Genomic DNA, 23819 nt, shown 5'->3' on the forward strand with positions numbered 1-23819 from the left:
TTCCCACAGAGTTCTAGAGTACACCTGATCAGGTCCCAGGGATTTATCCACCTTGATGCATTGTAAGACAGCCAGCACCTCTTCCTCTCTAATACGCGCATTTTTGAAGACGTCGCAATTTATTTCCCCACGTTCTCTATATCCTTCAGTATCCTTCTCCACAGTAAACACTTCTACAAAATACTCATTTTGTATCTCCCCCATCGCCTGTGGTTCTACACGAAGGCTGCCTTGCTGATCTTCAAGGGACCCTATTCTCTCCCTAGTTACCTTTTTGTCCATAATGTATTTATAGAATCCCTTTGGATTCTCCTTGGCCCTTTCTCATATCCCATTTTTACCCTGCTGATTTCCCTCTTAAGTGTACTCCTGCTGTCTTTACGCTCATAGAAGGATTCACTCGATCGCTCCTGTCTATACCTGACATATGCTTCCTTCTTTTTCTTGACTAAAATCTCAAATTCTCTCCTCATCCAGAATTCCCCACAACTACTAGCCTTGCCCTTCACTCCAACAGGAACAGACAGTCTCTGAACTCTTGTTATGTCATTTTTTAACCTTGACCTGCAAACATCCACCTCCAATCAACTTTTGAAAGTTCTTGCCTAATACCGTCAAAATTGGCCTTCCTCCAATTTAGAACTTCAACTTTTAGATCCGATCTATCCTTTTCCATCACTATTTTAAAACTATTAGAATTATAGTCACTGGCCCCAAAGTGCTCCCTACACTGAGACCTCAAAGATCTACCCTGTCTTATTTCCCCAGAGTAAGTCAAGTTTTGCACCTTCTCTAATAGGTACATCCACATACTGAATCAAAAAGTTTTCTTGTACACACTTAACAAATTCCTCTCCATCTAAACCTATGGCAGTCCCAGTCTATGTTTGGAAAATTAAAATCCTCTATCATAACCACCCTATTATTCTTATGGATAACTGTGGTCTCCTTACAAATTTGTTTCTCAGTTTCCCACTGACTAGTGGGGGTTGTCTACAGTACAATCCCAATAAGGTGATCATCCCTTTCTTATTTCTCAGTTGCACCCAAATAACATCTCTGGACTTATTCCCAGGAATATCCTGCCTAAGTACAGCTGTAATGTTATCCCAAATCAAAAAAGCACACCCATTCCTCTCTTGCCACTCCCCCACCCCCGCGCCCCCACCCCTTTTATCCTTCCAATAGCATCTATACCCTGAAACATTAAGTCCCAGACTGATCTCTTTCCTCATTATCTCCCTGGGCTCCCCCTGCCTTCCCCCTTATGAGTTTAAATCCTCCTGAGCATCTTTAGCAAATCTCCCTGCCTGTATAATGGTCCACTTCCAATTCATCCTTCTTATACAGTTCACTTCCACCTCAGAAGAAACTCCAATCATCCAAAAATGTGAATCCATATCCCCTGCACCAACTCCGCAGCTACGCATTCAGCTGGTCTATCCTCTTCTACCTTACCCTCATTAACTTGTGGACCAGGAGTTATCCAGATATTACGATACTTGAGGGTGTCCTTTTTAAATTCCTGCCTAAACTCCTTTATTCTCTCCACAGAATCTTATCCTTTTTCCCTTCCTATGTTGTTAGTTCCAATGTGTACATTCATTGGCATCGTGGCTCAGTGGTTAGCACTGCTGCCTCACAGCACCAGGGACACGGGTTTGATTCCAGCCTCAGGCGAATGTCTGTGTGGAGTTTGCACGTTCTCCCCGTGTCTGCGTGGGTTTCCTCCGGGTGCTCCGGTTTCCTCCCACAGTCCAAAGATGTGCAGGTCAGGCGGATTGGCTATGTTAAATTACCCATAGCGTTAGGTGCATTACTCAGAGGGAAGTGGGTTACTCTTCGGAGGGTCGGTGTGGACTTGTTGGGGCGAAGAGCCTGTTTCCACACTTTGGAGAATCTAAGCATGTGCAACCACCTCCTGCTAGTGCCTCTCCTCTTTGAGAATATTCTCCACCCTCTCCAATATATCCTTGATCCTAGCACCAGGAAAGCAACACACCATTCTGATTTCTCACTATTGGCTGCAGAATCGTGTGCCTGTGCCTCTCACTACAGTCCACTATCACAATCGATTGCTTGGAACCTCATGTACTCCCCGTTACATTAGAGCCAGTCTCAGTTCCAGAAACCTAGCCATTAGTGGTACAATACCCTGAAAGTAAATCACATCCAAAAGAACATACTTGTTTGAGATCAGGAAAATCACAGGACACTCCTGCAGGACCTCCTCTTCTACCTTTCCTGGAGGTAACCCATCTACCTGACTGTATCTTTGTTTTTTTCCCCTTCCTGCGACCAACATCTTTCACACCCGCAACTCCTGTAAGTTCTTCATTGTCTCTAACTGCTGCTCCGACCTATCCATGCAATCCGATAGGATTCACAACCGAACACACTTCCTCCAGACATAATTATCAGGATCATGGAAACTCTCCCACATCTGACAGGAAGGGCACATCATTCTACTAAGGCCATCTTAGCACATTAACAATGTACAGACCAAGAAAATAGCACAGTTTTACTGCTCTAAAAACACTACTCAAGGCGACCTTAGTACCTGTGTTTTATGTTTTTAAATTTAATCAAGAGACAGATCAAAGTAAAACCTATGATCAAAAAAGACTCACTATTGCAGATTTCTGAAAAGGAAGGAAGGTTACACTCTAATAAGTCACTAAGCTGTTCCCATGCTGTGAGCTCTCCCACACAGTTATCTCTAAGGTGGGCTGTGAAGTTGGCTGTTTGTTTACTTTTCTTAGACAACAGGAATGTTCACAGGTACTTGTGATCAAACGGTAGTCAGCTGAGCAGATTCACTGCTGGGTCAGACATCAGTGGAGATTTATTTTTCTCTTCGATTCACTTTACACATGCTTATTGCCTTCGTCTCCCTCCTTTTGAAAGTTCTGTTGTTTTGATAAAGTTCCAAAACGATGCGACTGCTTATAAACCTAGAATTCGAGGAAATCAGCTTCCAACACTGAAAATACCTCAAAAAAAGAGCAGCTCTTACAGTCACATTTTTACCCGTCCTCCATCTTGGATTATCCAGCTAAGGAAAGTGAACATTTTGTCAACTCACCCCACCTCCCCCACCCTCCCCAACAGGAGCAGACACTTGATCAATTACATTTTGTCGTCAAGGTGCTTCTTATTGTTTTTTTATCTGGTACACTTCGTGGACTTCAGCAAAGGTTGAAACAGTCTTCTCAAATGTCTGCTCTGTTCAGATGCTTTTGCTCTTCACGATTTGGAGATGCCGGCGGGGTGGACAAAGTTAAAAATCACACAACACCAGGTTACAGTCCAACAGGTTTACTTGGAAGCACTAGCTTTCGGAGCACTGCTCCTTCATCAGGTGGTTGTGGAGTATAAGATCCTAAGACACAGAGTTGATAGCGAAAGTTTACAGTGTGATGTTACTGAAATTATACATTGAAAAAGACCTGGATTGTTTGTTAATGCTCTCATCTGTTAGAATGACCATGTTAGTTTCATTTCTTTCATACGTAAATCACAAAACTGTTTTAAAAGTTACTTTCTCAAATGAACTTTAACAATTGGAGTCATGTCGACCCAGATAATGTATTTAAGGTGTCAGCTTCCCTGTGTGAGACTGTCTGTGTCACAATGATCAGACTGATTCTAATCTAAAAAACAGATTTACAGAATCTTACATGGATTCCAGCAGGTTTTGAGCAAAGTAAAATGTAATTCTGCAAGTACAAATTCACCCCACAAACTTATATGTGTATGTGTGTATATGGGTGCGGTAGTGTGTGTGTGTGGTGGTGGGGGGGTTATGAGTGTCTGTGAGTGTGTGTATGTGTGTGAGTGTGAGTGTAAGGGGGTATAAGTCAATGAGAGGGCGCATGGATACCGAACTTGGCTATCAGCCTCTGCTCGGCTACTTTTCGTTGCTGCCTGTCCCAAAGTCCGCCTTGGAGGAGGTCACCTGAAGATCCAAGGTCAAATGTCCTGGACCGCTAAAGTGTTCTCTGACTTGGGGGGACCACTTCAGTCTGTTGATTGTTGGTGCTGTGACCATTCATCTGTTGCCGCAGCCCCTGCTTGATCTCACCAATGTACCATGCCTTAGCGCATGCAGCCCTGCAGCGTATGAGATAGACAACATTGGCTGAATCGCATGAGTACCTGCCACGTACATGGTGGGAGATGTCCCCACACATAATGGTGGTATCCGCATTGATACTCTGACACGTCTTGCAGCGTCTACCATGACAACATCGTATGGTATTGTCCTGAAAGCCGGGCAGTTTGCGATGTCCAATGATCTGTTTGAGGTTTGGTGGTTGTTTAAAGGCGAGAAGTGACGATGTGGGGAAGGTCTTGGTGAGGTGCTCATTCTCATTGATAATGTGTCACAGGCTGCGAAGGTCCTTCCCAGGAGCCAAAAAACTGCCCCATGTTCTTCGCAGCCTGTGTGATCATGTGTCATCAATGTGTGATTTTTAACTTTTTGCTCTTCACTCAGAGTTTCAGAGCCCCAGTAGATCCCGGTAATGGCTGTTCCACCTCTACTTGTGCAAAGACAGACACACTCTAGTATGGGATAAGGTGTTGTGATAGGAGATGGAGGTGGTATCAGGTTCTCCCTCGTTTTGGGAGTGAAAATAGTGAGAAGTGGGGAGAGCTATTGTATGGGGTTCTCTGTTCCCTGTCCCCTTTCCTACAGCAGCATTATATCATTGCCCGACCCTTACCTCAGAGCAGTTTGCTGGCGATCAGTGACACTTTGTCAGCCCAACGATACAAGATCTGTCATCGTGTTTAAGGCAGCAGAAATCTTCTGTACCACTATGGTCATGGAATACATGGACACATTGCAATGCCAAGCTTCAAGCTCCACGAGGCAACCATAAACTCTAAGACAGTCATAGAGTCATACAGTCATAGAGATGTACAGCATGGAAACAGACCCTTCAGTCCAACCCGTCCATGCCGACCAGATATCCCAACCCAATCTAGTCCCACCTGCCAGCACCCAGCCCATATCCCTCCAAACTATTCTTACTCATATACCCATCCAAATGCCTTTTAAATGTTGCAATTGTACCAGCCTCCATCACTTCCTCTGGCAGCTCATTCCATATACATACCACCCTCTGCATGAAAAAGTTGCCTCTTAGGTCTCTTTCAAATCTTTCCCCTCTCACCTTAAACCCTCAAGTTCTGGACTCCCCCACACCAGAGAAAAGACTTTGCCTATTTACGCTATCCATGCCCGTCATAATTTTGTAAACCTCTATAAGGTCACCCCTCAGCCTCCGACACTCCAAGGAAAACAGCCCCAGCCTGTTCAGCCGAGAGCTCAAATCCACCAGCCCCGGTAACATTCTTGTAAATCTTTTCTGAACCCTTTTAAGTTTCACAACATCTTTCCGATAGAAAGGAGACCAGAATTGCACACAATATTGACCATCGTCAACCTTAAAAGCCGATGCACTCCTTCAATTCCCCTTGCTGGATAAAAATAGAAATTCCTGAGTTCTGAGGAAATGTCAATTCTGATTTCTCTCCACAGATGCTGCCAGATCTGCTGAGTTTTTCCAGCAATTTCTACTTTTGTCTCTGATTTACAGCATCCACAGTTATTTTGGTTTTTAATCCCCTTTCTAGATAGCCTTTACGACCCACCCACTTCCATCATTCCAGGATTGGAGCAGCTGATGACACAATGTAGGGAATTTCCGTCCTAAGCCTCCCTCTCCTTCAAGATACAGTATATCTTAAAACCAAAATCTTTAATCAACTTTTACATCATAGGAGAGTGACTGTGTGAAAGGTTCCATATAATTGTTGCAATTGCTTGATTCTATGACATTAGGAAGGACACACATTTCTTCCCTATCACAGGGTGAACCTTCAGATTAAATTGACTAATGCATCTAGCACCATGGGTAATTTAGCTAATTCACCTAACCTACATATCTTTGGGAGGAAACCCCGTGCAGACCCGTGGAAATTCCACACAGACAGTTAGCCGAGGCAGGAATCGAACCCAGGTCCCTGGTGCTGTGAGGCTGCAGTGCTCTCCACTGAGCCCAGGCACAGCATCAAAAACGGAGAGCACTGCGCATGCCTCGACTCGCCCTGGGCGCCGCTGTGATTGACGGCGGCTCCGGTCCAATAGGCGGATAGAGGGGCGGGCCTGGAGGACCCAGGCGACCCCGGCTGGTCCTCCAACCAAGTGATGCTCGAGCCAGCGCAAATCACGTGATTGTCTTTGTCCGGAGGGGCAATGTCAGGGTGAGGGAAGGTGCAGGACGTGGTACAAAAAGGCAAAGTTGGGGGAGACCTGCTGTTGGTGTGGATTCACAGTATTGGCTTCAGGCAGCGTAATTGCTCCTGTTACGCTTTAGAGACAAAACAACTGCAGGTGCTGGAATCCAAGCAGTGGGCTGGAAGTACACAGCAAGCCAGGCAGCATTAGATCATTAGTGGAGCAGCAATGTCTGTAACTCGGTCAGAGCTCCATGTTTTCTATTGAAGACTCAATGCAGGAAGCCCTGCTTTAAAGATTGTGATCTGTCAAAGCACATCCGTCTGTCCAGTGTTCATATAATTGGGATCAGAACGCTAATTCACCTGTCTGCTCCTTGATAACTCTCTGTCAATAGCTGATTTCCTCGCTGTAATAATGGGTGCAGCTCTGCATACTTCTGGGTGGGGGAGCAAGGTGTGGCTGAAGAGCTTCAAAGCAGAGGAGATGGCCTGGGGTGGGGGATGCAGTGAGATAGAGAGAGACTCACTGAGATCCTTCTGGGGGGGTGCACTGAGAGAGAGAGTCACTGAGATCTTCCTAGGGGGAGGGGGGCACTGAGAGAGAGAGAGACTGCCATCCTCTAGGGGTGTGGGGGTGGGTGTGTGGGTGTGTGTGTGTGTGTGGTGGGGGGGGGGGGGGTGTGGAGGGTAGTGTGGTGAAAAAGAGAAATGTTTGTCTTTTTGCAAGAATCTTGTACTGTATTCTGGAGTTCTTTCCTGGACTGACCTTTTTTGTTTGTGAATCTGTTTTACAGGATATTAATTGATTGCAGACCTGGATCTCAGAGCAAGTTCTGACAGTAAGCGGAGTCATCAGGGTCTGAATGTCAGTGGCATTTAACTGTGGAAAGAAAGAGGTTTGTCTGTTTTGTCTGTGGGAGAATATTTCTGATCTGTTTGCAAAATATTTAAATTTTCGGTTAGATCACCCCTGGCATATGTGCTCAGTTCTGGGTACTGTCGCTGAAGAAGGAGATATTGGCCTGAGAGAGAGCACACAGTTATCCAATTAATATCCCTCTCTTTGAAAGAACAGTCATAGAGTCAAAGAGATGTACAGCATAGAAACAGACCCTTCGGCCCAACCTGTCCATGCCGACCAGATATCCCAACCCAACCTAGTCCCACCTGCCAGCACACGGCTCATATCCCACCAAACCCTTCCTATTCCTATACCCATCCAAATGCCTCTTAAATGTTGCAATTGTACCAGCCTCCAGCATATCCTCTGGCAGCTCATTCCATACACGTATCATCCGCTGTGTGAAAACATTGCCACTTAGGTCTCATTTTTGTATCTTTCCCCTCTCACCCTAAACCTATGCCCTATAGTTCTGGACTCCCCGATCCCAGGGAAAAGACTTTGCCTATTTATCCTATCCATGCCCCTCATAATTTTGTAAACCTCTATAAGGTCACCCCTCAGCCTCCGACGCTCCAGGGAAAACAGCCCCAGCCTGTTCAGCCTCTCCCTGTAGCTCACATCCTCTAACCCTGGCAACATCTTGGTAAATCTTTTCAAAATCCTTTCAAGTTTCACAACATCTTTCCGATATTCCAACAGTGGCCCAACCAATGTCCTGTACAGCCGCAACGTGACCTCCAAACTCCTGTACTCAATACTCTGACCAATAAAGGAAAGCATACCATAAACCTTCTTCACTATCCTATCGATCTGCGACTCTACTTTCAAGGAGCTATAAGCCTGCACTCCAAGGTCTCTTTGTTCAGCAACACTCCCTCGGACCTTACCATTAAGTATATAAGTCCTGCTAAGATTTGCTTTCCCAAAATGCAGCACCTCGCATTTATCTAAATTAAACTCCATCTGCCACTTCTCAGCCCATTGGCCCATCTGGTCCAGATCCTGTTGTAATCTGAGGTAACCCTCATCGCTGTCCACTACACCTCCAATTTTGGTGTCATCTGCAAACTTACTAACCGTACCTCTTGTGCTCACATCCAAATCATTTATGTAAATGACAAAAAGTAGAGGACCCAGCACCGATCCTTGTGGCACTCCACTGGTCACAGGCTTCCAGTCTGAAAAATAACCCTCCTCCTCCACCCTCTGTCTTCTACCTTTGAGCCAGTTCTGTATCAAATGGCTAGTTCTCCCTGTATTACATGAGATCTGACCTTGCTAATCGGTCTCCTATGGGGAACCTTGTCGAACGCCTTACTGAAGTCCATATAGATCAAATCTACTGCTCTGCCCTCATCAATCTTTTTTGTTACTTCTTCAAAAAACTCAATCAAGTTTGTGAGACATGATTTCCCATGCACAAACCCATGTTGACTATCCCGAATCAGTCCTTGCCTTTCCAAATACATGTACATCCTGTCCCTCAGGATTCCCTCCAACAACCTGCCCACCACCGAGGTCAGGCTCACCGGTCTATAGTTCCCTGGCTTGTCCTTACCACCCTTCTTAAACAGTGGCACCACGTTTGCCAACCTCCAGTCTTCCAGCGCCTCACCTGTGACTATCAATGATACAAATATCTCAGCAAGAGGCCCAGCAATCACTTCCCTAGCTTCCCACAGTGTTTTCAGGTACACCTGATCAGGTCCTGGGGTTAAAGATCCACCTTTAACCGTTTCAAGACATCCAGCACTTCCTCCTCTGTAATCTGGACATTTTGCAAGATGTCACCATCTATTTCCCTGCAGTCTATATCTTCCATATCCTTTTCCACAGTAAATACTGATGCAAAATATTCATTTAGTATCTCCCCCATTTCCTGCAGCTCCACACAAAGGCCACCTTGCTGATCTTTGACGGGCCCTATTCTCTCCCTAGTTACCCTTTTGTCCTTTATATATTCGTAAAAACCCTTTGGATTCTCCTTAATTCTATTTGCCAAAGCTATGTCATGTTTTGCCCTCCTGATTTCCCTCTCAAGTCTACTCCTCCTTCCTTTATATGCTAAGGATTCACTCGATCTTTCCTGTCTATACCTGACATATGCTTCCTTCTTTTTCTTAACCAAACCCTCAATATCTTTAGTCATCCAGCATTCCCGATACCTACCGGCCTTCCCTTTCACCCTGACAGGAATATACACTCTCTGGATTCTTGTTATCTCATCTCTGGAGGCTTCCCATTTTCCAGCCATCCTGCGAACATCTGCCTCCAACCAGCTTTCAAAAGTTCTTGCCTAATACCGTCAAAATTGGCCTTTCTCCAATTTAGAACTTCAACTTTTAGATCTGGTCTATCTTTTTCCATCACAATTTTAAAACGAATAGAATTATGGTTGCTGGCCCCAAAGTGCTCCCCCACTGACACCTCAGTCACCTGCCCTGCCTTATTTCCCAAGAGTCGGTCACGTTTTGCACCTTCTCTCGTCTGTACGTCCACATACTGAATCAGAAAATTGTCTTGTACGCACTCAAGAAATTCCTCTCCATCTAAACCTTTAACACTATTGGTCCCAGTCAATGTTTGGAAAGTTAAAATCCCCTCCCATAACTACCCTATTATTCTTACAGATAGCTGAGATCTCCTTACAAGTTTGTTTCTCAATTTCCCTCTGACTATTGGTGCGGTCAATAATACAATCCCAATAAGGTGATCATCCCTTTCTTATTTCTCAGTTCCACCCAAATAACTTCCCTGGATGTATTTCCAGGAATATCCTCCCTCAGCACAGCTGAAATGCTATCCCTTATCAAAAATGTCACTCCCTCTCCTCTCTTGCCTCCCTTTCTATCCTTCCTGTAGCATTTGTATCTGGAACAATAAGCTGCCAGTCCTGCCCATCCCTGAGCCATGTTTCTGTAATTGCTATGATATCCCAGTCCCATGTTCCTAACCATGCCCTGAGTTCATCTACCTTCCCTGTTAGGCCCCTTGCATTGAAATAAATGCAGTTTAATTTATTAGTCCTACCTTGTCCCTGCCTGCCGTGACTGACTCACTTCTGTTCTCAGCTGTACCCATCTCTGATCGATCTCTTTCCTCACTATCTCCCTGGGTCCCACCCTCCAAGCTTACTAGTTTAAATCCTCCCAAGCAGTTCTAGCAAATTTCCCTGCCAGTATATTTCCCTTCCAATTTAAATACAATCTGTCCTTCTTGTCCAGGTCACTTCTACCCCAAAAGAGATTCCAATGATCCAAAAATGTGAATCTTTCTCCCATACACCAGCTCCTCAGCCATGCATTCATCTGCTCTGTCCTCCTATTCCTGCCCTCACTAGCTCGTAGCACTGGGAGTAATCCAGATATTACTACCCTTGAGGACCTCCTTTTTAAATTTCTGCCTAATGCTCTGTAATCTCCCTTCAGAATCTCAACCTTTTCCCTTCCTATATCGTGGTACCAATGTGGACAATGACCTCCTGCTGGCCCCTCTTCCCCCATGAGAACATTCTACAACCTCTCTGAGACATCCTTGATCCAGGCACCAGGGAAACAACACACCATTCTGCTTTTTCTCTGCTGGCCACAGAAACGTCTGTCTGTACCTCTGACTACAGAATCCCCTAACACAGTTGATCTCTTGGAAGCCGACATACCCTTCGTTGCATTAGAGCCAGTCTCAATACCAGAAACTTGGCTGTTCGTGCTACGTTCCCCTGAGAATCCATCACCCCCAACATTTTCCAAAACAGCATACCTGTTTGAAATGGGTATATCTACAAAAGACTCCTGCCCTAGGTGCTGACCTCTCTTACCCTTCCTGGAGTTAACCCATTTATATGACTGTATCTGAGACTTTCCCCCCTTTCTGTAACTGCCATCCATCACATACTGTTGCTGTTGCAAATTCCTCATCGCTTGTATCTGTCTCTCCAACCGATCCACTCAATCTGATAAGATTCGCATCCAACAGCATTTATGGCAGATATAATCTGCAGTAACCCTTAAACTCTTTAAACTCCCACATCTGACAAGAAGTACATATCACTGCAAATGCCATTTTTGCTCCTTCACAATCTACAGACCCAGAAAATAACAACGTCTTATTCCTCTACAAACACTGCCCCAGGTTAAATTAATAGCTGTGGCTTATATTTTAAGTTTAATCAAGAGACTTATCTCCAAAAACATATAATCAAGAAAGAATCCACTATACTCACTACTGCAGCCTTTCTCTTGGACAGACTTAAAACAACAGGCAGGTGGACAGGCAGGTAGTACTGAGGAAGTGGGGAGGCTGCAGAAGGATCTAGACAGTTTGGGAGAGTGGTCCAGGAAATGGCTGATGGAATTCAACGTGAACAAATGCGAGGTCTTGCACTTTGGCAAAAAGAATAAAAGCACAGACTACTTTCTAAACGGTGAGAAAATTTGTAAAGCCAAAGTACAAAGGGAACTGGGAGTGCTAGTCGAGGATTCTCTAAAGGTCAACATGCAGGTTGAGTCTGTGATTAAGAAAGCAATAGACAATAGACAATAGATGCAGGAGTAGGCCATTCAGCCCTTCAAGCTTGCATCGCCATTCAATATGATCATGGCTGATCATTCCCAATCAGTATCCTGTTCCAGCCTTATCTCCATAACCCTTGACTCCACTATCTTTAAGAGCTCTATCCAATTCTTTCTTAAATGAATCCAGAGACTGGGCCTCCACTGCCCTCTGGGGCAGAGCATTCCACACAGCCACCACTCTCTGGGTGAAGTAGTTTCTCCTCATCTCTATCCTAAATGGTCTACCCCGTATTTTTAAGTTGTGTCCTCCGGTTCGGCACTCCCCCATCAGCGGAAATATGTTTCCTCCTGCCAGAGTGTCCAATCCTTTCATAATCCTATACGTTTCAATCAGATCCCCTCTCAGTCTTCTAAACTCAAGGGTATACAAGCCCAGTCGCTTCAGTCTTTCCGTGTAAGGCAATCCTGCCATTCCAGGAATTGACCTCGTGAACCTATGCTGCACTCCCTCAATAGCCAGAATGAATGCGATGTTGTCACTTATCTCAAGAGGGTTGGAATATAAAAACACCGTTGTGCTACTGAGACTTTATAAAGCTCTGGTTAGGCCCCATTTGGAGTACTGTGTCCAGTTTTGGTCCCCACACCTCAGGAAGGACATACTGGCACTGGAACGTGTCCAGCGGAGATTCACACGGATGATCCCTGGAATGGTAGGCCTAACATATGAGGAACGGCTGAGGATCTTGGGATTGTACTTATTGGAGTTTAGAAGATTAAGGGGAGACTTAATAGAGACGTACAAGATAATACATGGCTTGGAAAGGGTGGATGCTAGGAAATTGTTTCCGTTAGGTGAGGAGACTAGGACCCGTGGACACAGCCTTAGAATTAGAGGGGGTAAATTCAGAACAGAAATGCGGAGACATTTCTTCAGCCAGAGAGTGGTGGGCCTGTGGAATTCATTGCCGCCGAGTGCAGTGGAGGCCGGGACGCTAAATGTCTTCAAGGCAAAGATTGATAGATTCTTGTTGTCTCGGGGAATTAAGGGCTACGGGGAGAATGCGGATAAGCGGAGTTGAAGTGCCCAGCAGCCATGATCGAATGGCGGAGTGGACTCGATGGGCCGAATGGCCTTACTTCCACTCCTCTGTCTTATGATCTTATGGTCTAACAATTAACCTATCTGATTCTGTGCTGTGAACTTCGCCCAACAGTTCCTCCAAGATTAGTTGTGAATTTCACTGTTTGTTAATTTTCCCAGATGCACTCCGATGTCCAGCAATGGTCTTTCGCTCTCTCTCGCTCTCTCTAAAGTTCCAAAACACTGCAACAGCATATAAAACAATAATTGCTGTTCTTGGAATTCAAGGAAATCATCTCCAACACCTAAAATACCTCAAAAAAAGGAGCAGCTCTTACAGCCACAAATTTTTCCCGTCCTCCATCTTGGATTACCCAGAATCCCGTCATATTTAGTTTGAATCGCCCACTTCATGATTTTTAACCAATAAATTCATCATTCTCAAATACCTGCAAACTTGCTTTTAAAGTTCCTTTTGGACTTGAAGTCCAGCACCTCTTCAGGTGGAATGTTCCAGATCCTGACAGCTGTCTGATCCTGAAACTGTTGGGTCTCGAGTTATAAATTATTGAATTGAAGGATGATATTCTCTTCTTTTAGCTCCTGTCAGAGTGGGTGTGAGAAGACAATGAAAATGACAAGGCTGCATTGTGAGTGCTGCTTGGCTAAATGAGAGTCCTTTGAAGTTGGTTGAAACCAGAGTGAGATGAGACAGGGAGAAAGTGAAGCTGAAAGATTGAGTGCGCTACTCAGTCTCAGTCTCGGCAGTTTAGAAAGTCACATGGTCCTAATGGAAACAGTCAATTGGTAAGTGATACCTGCAGAGAACTTTCTTAACCGTTTTTCAAGCATATATTAGCCTAAATAAAGTTAGGAATTTTTGATTATAATGGAAGTGTTTAAGTAGGTGGAGGAGTTCCTAGCTTACTTAAATTTGCTTAAAGGGAGAAACCACCACCTTCTGGAGAGAAGTCATGACAGGAGACCTCAGAAGTGTGATGTGCTCCTCTTGCACAATGGGGGAAATAAGGGGCATTTCCTGTATGCAGGAAGTGTGTCGATCTACAGCCACCGGCTCACTGCTTTTCACAGCTGGAACTGTGGGTGGACTCGGTCTGGAGTGTCAGCGATACTGAGAATGTGTGGTGGCACGTTTACCTGATTGGTCACACAGAAGGTGAGGTTTACACAGACAGAAAAGGAATGGGTCACCATCAGACAAAGTAAAAGGCTCAGGAAGGAAGTGCAGGAGTACCTCGTTGTTCATTCCCCTCTCAAACATACATCGTGTTCTGGGTACTATTTGGGGTGGTGACTGAGGAACAACAACATCAGCCAAGTTCATGCCACCACGAGTAGTTTTGCTGCACAGAAGGGGATCTGCTGTCCTTTTCCACCACATGCTCAAAAATGGACGTTTTGGCCAAAAGCCCTTGATTTTCCTGCTCTTTTGATGCTGGCTGACCTGCTGTACTTCTCCAGCACCACTCTAATCTTGACTCTGATCTCCAGCATCTGCAGTACCCACTTCCGTCTTGCCAGACATTTGCCACTGCCAATAAGCCAAATACTTGCTTATCCCTATGAACTCTTCCAAATTCTCTACTTACTGTAATATGGATAATTAAGAATTCTGATAGTCTTTTACAATCAATTCTAATATAAAGTTACTACAATTCTGTGACATAGCTGACAAATTGAGAACAACCCATCTCTCACTTCAGCCGGAGAGATCAAACCAACAGTTCTTCTGACTTACCGCTAGTTTACTACAACTGCTATTTGCATGCTGTAAGTTTCATTTCAAATTAATCTTTACTGTTTCTACTCTAAGTATCATTACTTCCTTTTCTAATGAGAATTCGTCTATTTGAATTCCACTGATAAGGGTGCAATTCAATCACTTTAGAACTTTCCCAAGCCATTGAACAAAATTTGTTTAGATTCCACAAAAAACTAGGAGACACAACAACGTCTTCACTTGTATTTTGTAATCTATCTCTCTTGGTCTTCCCTTAATCTGTAGATAAAAGTTTCTTCAAATTATCCACATCTGCACTTGAGCTTCAATTGTTTATGTCTCTGCAGTTCTGCCCTCTCTTTTTATAACCTTTCTTTGGCCTTTTTGGGTACTGGTGGTCATTTAGAGTTTGTGGATACACCATTTATTGCTTTGTCTTACCTAACGAAGAGGAGCACACCACGCATCTGAGGTCTCCTGCCATGACTTTTCTTCAAGTTAAGGTGGTTTCTTCCTTTAAGAGAATTTAATCCAGCTAGGACCTCCTCCTTTTCAAACACTTCCATTATAATCAAAATTCCTAACTTTATTTAAGCTAATATATACTTGAAGAACAGTAAAGAAAATTCTCTGCAGGTATCACTAACCAATTGACTGTTTCCATTAGGACCATGTGACTTTCTGAACTGCCGAGACTGAGTAGTGCACTCAATCTTTCAGCTTCACCTTTTCTGTGTCTCACCTCACTCTCTGTTACAAACTGCAAAAATGAATGGGCAGGGAGCAGACTGAAGCAGATCATTAGAAAATAGGCAACAGTTTAGATAGATGATCTGGATCAGCGTAGGCTTGGCGGGCTGAAGGGCCTGTTTCTGTGCTGTAACTTTCTTTGTTCCTTTGTTCTCAAAGGATTCTTTTATAACCCCCAAGGGATCTTTCATTACGTAATCCAGGAACTCTGTATGAAGATCACAGCACAAGTCTGGCTGTGAAATCTATATGTAGCTGCCAGCCTCTTTTGGTCATCTTGTGCCAGCTAAAAAGCCCAGGCGGCCATTTTAATCGTGAGCTACTTCAGCACATATGCTAGTGAGAGCAGGAATAAGGGGATAGATGAGATTTCCACACTGTAGGGATTCTAGGATGAATGTGTGGCTGCAAAATGATGTACCAGAAAAGAGTTACGATTCATGAGGCATTGGGACTGTTTCTGAGGAAGGCTCGGACCTGTACAAGCCTGACCAGTTGTCTTGGGGAGACCCAGAATAAATATTCTTGTGGATGCTTTTGCCAGTTCCATTGGTGAAATTTGAAAGTAGTATGGTGATGGGCTAGGAGTCAAAGTGTAGGTTTAGACGTGTCAAACTCAGGTCAGAAAATGGGAGGTCAAACATTAATTCGTGATGCAGTCAGTGGCTCAGAAAGACAAAAGAAAGGAGAATTAAATGAGGATTGAGACTCCATACAACAGATCTGAGACCCCAGGAATCAGTCTGGTGAACCTTCTTTATGCTCTTGTCAATAACCAGGGCTTCCTGCATTGGGAAAGGAGAACAAAAGGTGCACACAGTACTCCAGGTGTGCTCTCACCAAAACCCTTACAGAAAGATATCCCCTGCTCCTGTACTCCAATCCTCTCACTATGAAGGCCAACATGTTATTTGCATTTTCCACTGCTTGCCACTCCTGCCTGCTTCCCAAAAGGGAGAATCAGAGAAACACGGAACAAAATGGAGTCAGAGACTCGGGTAAAAGTGTTGAATACACTGTCCCTCAAATCCATGCTGGTCATCAAGCACCTATTTAAGCTAGTCCCACTTTCTGGTACAGTGTGTAACCTACATTGTAAGGTAATGGATGATCACCAAAACACTTCAAGGTTGCAATGGTTCCCACATCTGTCACCGTTTCAGATGCTGCCAGACCTGCTGTGTATCTCCATTATTTCCTGTTTTTATTTCAGATTTCAAGTATTTTGCTGCTTATTCTTCCCTCTGAGGGATTGAAGGATAAAACGGGAACGGGGTTGAGTTGCAGATGTATAAAATGCCTCTCCTTCCTTTCCGTACTTCCAAACTCTTACCTCTTTCTGCAGTTTTGGTCAACCATTGACTGATGCCCTGAAGGACATTTATGAACCAGTTCAGTCTGATTGATAATCCAGCAGTTTCCCTAAGTGTTGGCTCCACAATTGACCAGATTAATTTCTGAGTTTCACAACCTGGTTTCTGTCTCCTTGCTTTTATTTTCTGTTTGAAATTGTGATTGCAATTAGAGAACAAAACTATAACCTGATCTGACAGTCACTTTGTTTATCATAACCTAATTATCTCAGGCCTTTGAACATTGAAGAAAAAAGCACTGTTCACACCAGGGAGAAACACGTATTGGCTGTGTGTGGAAGATTAATCTGAAATGTCCGAACGTCAGCGCAGTCACCCAGGGGAGAGACTGTGGAAATGTGAGGATTGCGGGAGGAGATTTCTTTACCCATCGCAGCTGCAAATACACCAACGCAGTCACACCGGGGAGAAGCCATTCACCTGCTCTGATTGTGGGATGGGATTCACGCAGTCCTCCAACCTGCTGAAACATCAACGAGTTCACACTGGGGAGAGACCGTTCACTTGCTCTGTGTGTGGGAAAGGGTTCATGCAGACATCTCACCTGCTGAAACACCAGCGAGTGCACACAGGAGAGAGACCATTCAGTTGCTCTGTGTGTGAAAAAGAATTTGCTTTGTCATCCAGCCTGCAGGTACACCAGCGGGTTCACAATGGGGAGAGACCATTCACCTGCTCCATGTGTGGGAAAGGATTTGTTTCGTCGACCAACCTGCTGAGGCACCAGCGAGTTCACACCGGGGAGAAAGCATTCACCTGTTCTGTGTGTGGGAAAGGATTCACTCAGTCATCCTCCCTGCAGGAGCACCAGCGAGTTCACACTGGGAAGAGACCATTCACCTGTTCTCAATGTGGGAAAGGATTCACGCGCGCATCTAAGTTACTGGTCCACCAGCGGGTTCACACCGGGGAGAAACCATTCACTTGTTCACAGTGTGGGAAGGGATTTACTCATTCCTCCAACCTGCTGAGGCACCAGCGAGTTCATACTGGGGAGAGACCATTCACCTGTCTGGAGTGTGGGAAAGGGTTCTCTCAGACAATTCACCTGCTGATCCACCAGCGGGTTCACACCGGGGAGAAACCATTCACTTGTTCAGAGTGTGGGAAGGGATTTACTCACTCCTCCAACCTGCTGAGGCACCAGCGAGTTCATACTGGGGAGAGACCATTCACCTTTTCCAAGTGTGGATAAGTCTTTGCTGATTCATCCTCCCTGTTGATACACCAGCAAGTTCACTGTGGGGACAGACCATTCACTTGCTGCATATGTGGAAAGGGATTCGCTCAGTCATCCAAACTGTTAACACACCAGCATGTTCAACGAGAATCGGAGTTGAAGGATTTTGCTCTTACTCACATCAAGGAATGAACTGTGGTCTTTGGACTGTTTGTACTGATGTTATTAACCCCTGCTCAAAATTTGGCTTTCTATTGGGGAAATAAGGCAGGGCAGGTGACCGAGGTGTCAGTAGGGGAATACTTTCGGGCCCATCATCATTATTTTAAAAGTAATATTTCCTTATAGAAAAGGATAGGTCTGGTCTGAAAATTAAAGTCCTAAATTGATGTAAGGCCAATTTTGACATACTTAGGCAGCCTGTTGATCTTTAAGGAGCATATGTGTGGAAACACAGGTGATGCCAAACGAGTATTCCAAAATGTCCGTCCATGTTAATCCCATTTCCTTGCATTTGGCCCATATGCTTACAGTCCTTTCCTATCCATGTAATTGTCCAAATGCCTTTTCGATGTGGTAATGTACCGGCCTCAACCACTTCTGCTGGCACCTCATTCCATATGCGTACCACCCTCTTTGTAAAACAAAACAAGTTGCCCCTCGGGTTCCATTTTATTCTTTCCCCTCTAACCTTAAACTGAAGCCCTCTGGACAGTGATTCACCATCTCTGGGGAAAAAGCCTGAGTGCATTCACCCAATCCAGGCCTCTCATGATCTTATACACTTCTATAAGATCCTCCCCACCTTGGTCTCCTACGTTCTAAAGTAAAAAGTCCTAGCTTATCCAACCTCTCCCAAAAACTCAGACCATTGAATCCTGGCAACATCATTGTAAATTTCTTCTGCACTCTTTCCAGTTTAATAACATCCTTCCTGTAATAAAACTGAACACAGTACTCCAAGGTAGCATTGCCAATGTCCTGTACGAATGCAACATAACTTCTCAATTTCTATACTCGATACCCTGTCTGATGAAGGCCAGTGTGCCAAAAGCCTCCTTCACTGCCCTGTCTACTTGGGAGTCCAGTTTCAGAGAACTGTGCACCTGAACTCCAAGGTCCCTCTGTTCCACTACACTCCTTAAGGCCCTACCATTCACGATGAAACTCCTACCTTGATTTGACTTTCGAAAATGCAAGACCTCGCACTTATAATCTCCATTTGCCATTTCTCAGCCCACTTCCCCAGTTGATCAAGGTCCTGCTGCAATTTCTGATAACCTTCCCCCACTATCCACGTTACTGCCTATTTTAGTGTCATCTGCAAACTCACTAATCATGCCTTGTACATTCTCATTCAAATCATTGATATCGATAACAAGCAGCAACGGGCCCAGCACTGACCCCTGGGTTACTCTACGAGTCTCAGACCTCCACTCCAACAAACGTCCTTCCACTATTACCCTCTGCTTCCTACCATTAAGCTAATTGTGTATCCAATTTGCCAGCTCCCCCTGGATTCCATGCAATTGAACCTTCCAGAGCAGCCTACCATATGGTACCTCATCAAAGGCCTTGCTGAAATACATATAGACTGCGTCTACTGCCCTGCCCCCATCAACCTTCCTGGTCACTTTATCAAAGAACTTTAACAAATTTGTGAGGCAGCACTCTCAAAGCCATGCTGACTACTCGTAATCAAACCCTGTCTTTCCAAATGCATGTATATCTTATCCCTCGGAACTTCTCCACCACAGATGTTAAGCTTACTGGTCTATATTTTCCAGGTTGTTCTTTGCAGCCCTTCTTGAATAATGGCACAAGATTCGCTATTCTCCAGTCTTCTGAACCTCACCCATGGCTAACGATGATGCAAAAATATCAGCGAGAGCCCCTGCAATTTCTTCTCTAGCCTCTTGCAATGGTCTTGGATATATCTGGTCAGGACCGGAAGATTTATCTACCTTCATATATTCCAAAATATCAACACCACCTCTACTGTAATTGACTGTCCCCAAGATATCACCACTAATTTCCCCAAGTCTTCATGGCTTTCTCCATGGTAAACACCATGGTAAAAATGTGGTGCCATTGTTTACGAAAGGTGGTAAGGCAAAGCCAGAGAACTACAGGCTGATGAGCCTGACGTCAGTTGTGGGTACATTGTTGGAGGGAATTCTGATTTATATGTATTTGGAAAGGCAAAGACTGATCAGGGATGATCACCTTGGTTTTGTGCATGGGAAATTGCATCTCACTAACTTGAGGTTTTTGAAGAAGTGGCAGAGAAGATTGAAGGCAGAGCAGTGTTGTCGATATGGATTTCAATAAGGCTTTTGATAAAATTCCACATGGTAGACTGATTAGATCGCATGGAATCCAGGTACAGCTAGCCATTTGGATACAAAATTGGCTTGAACATAGAAGACAGAGGATAATTAATGATGGTAGGGGTTTGTTTTTAGAATTGGAGGCCTGTGACCAATGGTGTGCTGCAAGGATCTGTGCTGGGTCCACTGATTTTTGTCATTTTTATATAAATGATTTGAATATAGGAGGAATAGTTACTACCTTTGCAGGTAACACCAAAAGTGGTGGTGTAGTAGACAGTGAGGAAGGTCATCTCTGAGTAGAATCAAACCTTGATTAGATGGGCCAAGGAGTGGCGGTTAGAGTTTAATTCAGATAAGTATGTGGTATTGCATTTTCATCAGGCAAATCAGGGCAGGCCTTACACACTTCATGGTAAGGTCCTGGGGAGTGTTGCCGAACAAAGGGAGAAGGTCCATAATTCCTTCAAAATGGAGTCGCAGGAAAACAGGGAGGTGAAAAAGGCATTTGATATATTTTGGTCAGTGCATTGAGAAAGATTTTGGGATATTGTGGTGGGGAAGGAGTGTTTATAGTACAATCCCATTAAGGTGATCATCCCTTTCTTATTTCTCAATTCCACCCAAATAACTTCCCTGCACATTTTCCCAGGAATATCCTCCCTAAGTACAGCCATAATGTTATCCCTAATCAAAAACACCACTCCCCCTCCTCTGATGTTCCCCTTTCTTTCTATTGTATAGCCTCCATACCCTGGAACGTTAAGCTGCCAGGTCTGTCCATCTCTGAGTCACGTCTCTTTAATTGTTGATATCCCAGTCCCATGTTCCCAACCTTTCCCTGAGTTCATCTGCCTTACCTGTTAGACCTTCTGCATTGAAATAAATGCAGTTTAATTTCGCAGTCCTACCTCGTCCATGTTAGTAACCATTGTATAACTGTCGGGTAGGTTTTAGAAATGATCACATTGTTGTACATCACCATATTCACACTAGGTAAAGATTATCCATCTGCACAGTGTCTGTGTGCAAAGGGATTTCCTGGTTCATCAGAACTGGTTGACCACCAGTGAGTTCCCAAGACTGTGTCGGAATTGTTTTATCGATGCTGCTATTAATCTATGTCTCAGCCAGGTTATGTGGGCTTGTTTCTGATGATGTTTGTCAACACCGTATCCTGTTTACCTATTTGGGAGAAAAAAATTATATAAATCATCTTTTTGTCAAAGCTGTTGCCAATCAAATCTTTATCTTGTTTAAGGCAGACTAATTTAGTTTGAAAGGCTTTCCATCTCCCCGATCTCCTCCATCCTCAGCTCCAAGTGCGAGGAGCGTGTGGTGTTTATTTCGCTCCAAATGACATTCCTGTTTCACGTGAGCCATTGGGAACAGGGAGATCCCATTCTACTAGACATTTCGTGCATCATTGGACTTCTCTGCACAGAGGAAGAAGTTTTTGTTGTTCCTTATCCATGATTTATTCTCTGTGCATGGGACTGTACCTGAACTGGAATGGGAGCTGCATCCTGGGGGGGGGGGGGGGGTCAGTTTGAGGTGCTTTTGGGGGCGGTGATCTAGACGGAATGTTCAAAATGCTCAGAAGGGCCAAAAAGAGAAGCAGCAAGTAATTCAGGAAGGCATTATCACAGGCCAGTTAAGGTGTAAGGGCATTTGACAAGTGAATGGTATCTATTTGAATGCTTGGAGTCAGCCGAGAAAAGGCAGATGGATACAGGGCCTTTGTGCAAAACAGCGGAGGTGGTAAAGAGGAGGAGCTGTCATAATTTTGTTCAGGGGATCTATTACAGCTATAAGGAGGGATGCCATCTTAGAAAACTCCTTACATAAACCCAACCATTGAAGAGCAGATAAGGAGGCACGTTTAAGGGAAGTGTAGAAGTAATGGGGTTGTGATGGCAGACTCTTTCAATTTCCCCAATGTTAATGTGGTCGTCATCGGGTGAAAGGTTTATCGGAATTTTTAAAATACAGCTTTTGTAAGCCAGTGTGTAGAAGTCCAAACAAAGAAGGGGAACATCCTTGGACGGCACAGTGGCTCGGTGGTTAGCACTGCTGCCTTGCAGCGCCAGGTACCCAGGTTCACTTCCAGCCTCGGGTGACTGTCTGTGTGGAGTTTGCACGTTCTCCCCGTGTCTGCGTGAGTTTCCTCCGGGTGCTCTGGTTTCCTCCCACAGTCCAAAGATGTGCAAGTCAGGTAAATTGCCATGCTAAATTGCCCGTAGTGTTAGGTGCATTAGTCAGAGGGGAATGGGTCTAATTGGGTTACTTTTCGAAGGGTCGGTGTGGGCTTGTTGGGTTGAAGGGCCTGTTTCCACGCTGAGGGGAAATCTAATCGGAATTTAGTCAAATCTTAACTTTAGGTAACAAAGCTGGGCAAGTGTTTTGCAGATGGTTATTATAACTCTTTTCCATTCAGGATTGGTACAGAAAAGGAGAAGAATGGGTCAAGAAAGTCTTAAACTTGTGCCGCAAATAATGAAGGAAGACAATGGAATTTTGGTCTTAGTTGCGAGGTGTTGGAGTTTAAAGATAGGGAGATCTTGTAAGAACTGTGCAGGATATTGGTGAAGCCATTCCTGGTGTACTTACAATTTTGATCATTCTCTTCAAGAAAGAATATGCTGGCATTGAATGCAGTGTAAAAGAGATTTGCTAAGCTGATGCATGGGATGAAGGGGTTGGCCCATCAAGAATAGCAGCAAAAACAAAATCACAGGTACAGGCGAATGCTAAGAGGTTGAGAGTTCATTCAGTATTCTAACAACAGTAGGGTCGAAACAGTTTTGAAACCGGCTGGTGCGTGTGTTCAGACTTCTGTACCTAGTCCCCGATGGTAGAGGTTGTAGGAAAACATTGCCAGGGTGGGAATGGATCTTTGAGAATGCTGACAGCCTTTCCTTGACAGTGGACCTGGTAGATGGATTCTATAGATGGGAGGTTGGCCTTTATGATTGTCTGGGCCGAGTTCACCATTCTCTGTAACCGTCTCAGATCTTGAATGGTACAGTTGCCATACCAGGTAGTGATACATCCAGACGGAATACTCTCGAAGGCACACCGATAAAAATTGGCAAGGGTATTCGCCGTCATGCCAAATTTCCTCAGCTGCCTGAGGAAGGAGAGACATTGTTGGGCCTTTGTAACCAGTGCGTCCATATGAAGAGTCCAAGAAAGCTTGTTGTTGATGACCACTCCCAGAAGCTCGACACTCTCCACTCGTTCCACCTCAGTGCTGTTAATGTGTAGGGGGCATGAGTAACATCCTGCTGGAAGTCAATAATGAGTTCCTTGGTTTTGCCAACATTGAGAGCAAGGTTGTTCTGAGTGCACCATTTTTCCAGGTAATCGACCTCCCATCCGTAGTCTGTTTTGTCACCATTTGAGGTTCAATTGACTATGGTGGTGTCATCAGCGAACTTGTAAATGGCATTAGTCTGGTATTTGACGACGCAGTCATGGGTATACAGTGAATACAGTAGGGGGCTGAGTACGCACTCCTGGGGGGCTCCAGTGTTGAGTGTTAGTGAGGATGAAATATTGTCCCCAATCTTCACTGATTGTGGCCTGTGGGTCAGGAAACTGAGGATCCAGTTGCAGAGATTGGGGCTTAGTCCGAGATCACTAAGTTTAATAATCAGTCTCAAGGGGATAATAGTATTGAAGGCTGAACTGT

At 44.6% G+C, this 23819-nt stretch overlaps 1 protein-coding gene across 1 annotated transcript in view; it reads left to right on the forward strand.

Moving 5' to 3' along the window:
• Window positions 1-21353, forward strand: part of LOC140456999 (uncharacterized) — a 67988-nt gene extending 46635 nt beyond the window's left edge. Inside the window, exons 4-5 of the mRNA XM_072550893.1 lie at window positions 7044-7145; window positions 16828-21353. Coding sequence (XP_072406994.1) covers window positions 16908-17810 — 903 coding nt within the window. The 5' untranslated portion in view covers window positions 7044-7145; window positions 16828-16907 and the 3' untranslated portion in view covers window positions 17811-21353. The remainder of the gene's footprint in view (window positions 1-7043; window positions 7146-16827) is intronic.
• Window positions 21354-23819: the final 2466 nt, after the last annotated feature.

This window comes from Chiloscyllium punctatum, chromosome 31 (genome assembly GCF_047496795.1).
Source record: "Chiloscyllium punctatum isolate Juve2018m chromosome 31, sChiPun1.3, whole genome shotgun sequence".
In the NCBI taxonomy this organism is placed as follows: domain Eukaryota; kingdom Metazoa; phylum Chordata; class Chondrichthyes; order Orectolobiformes; family Hemiscylliidae; genus Chiloscyllium; species Chiloscyllium punctatum.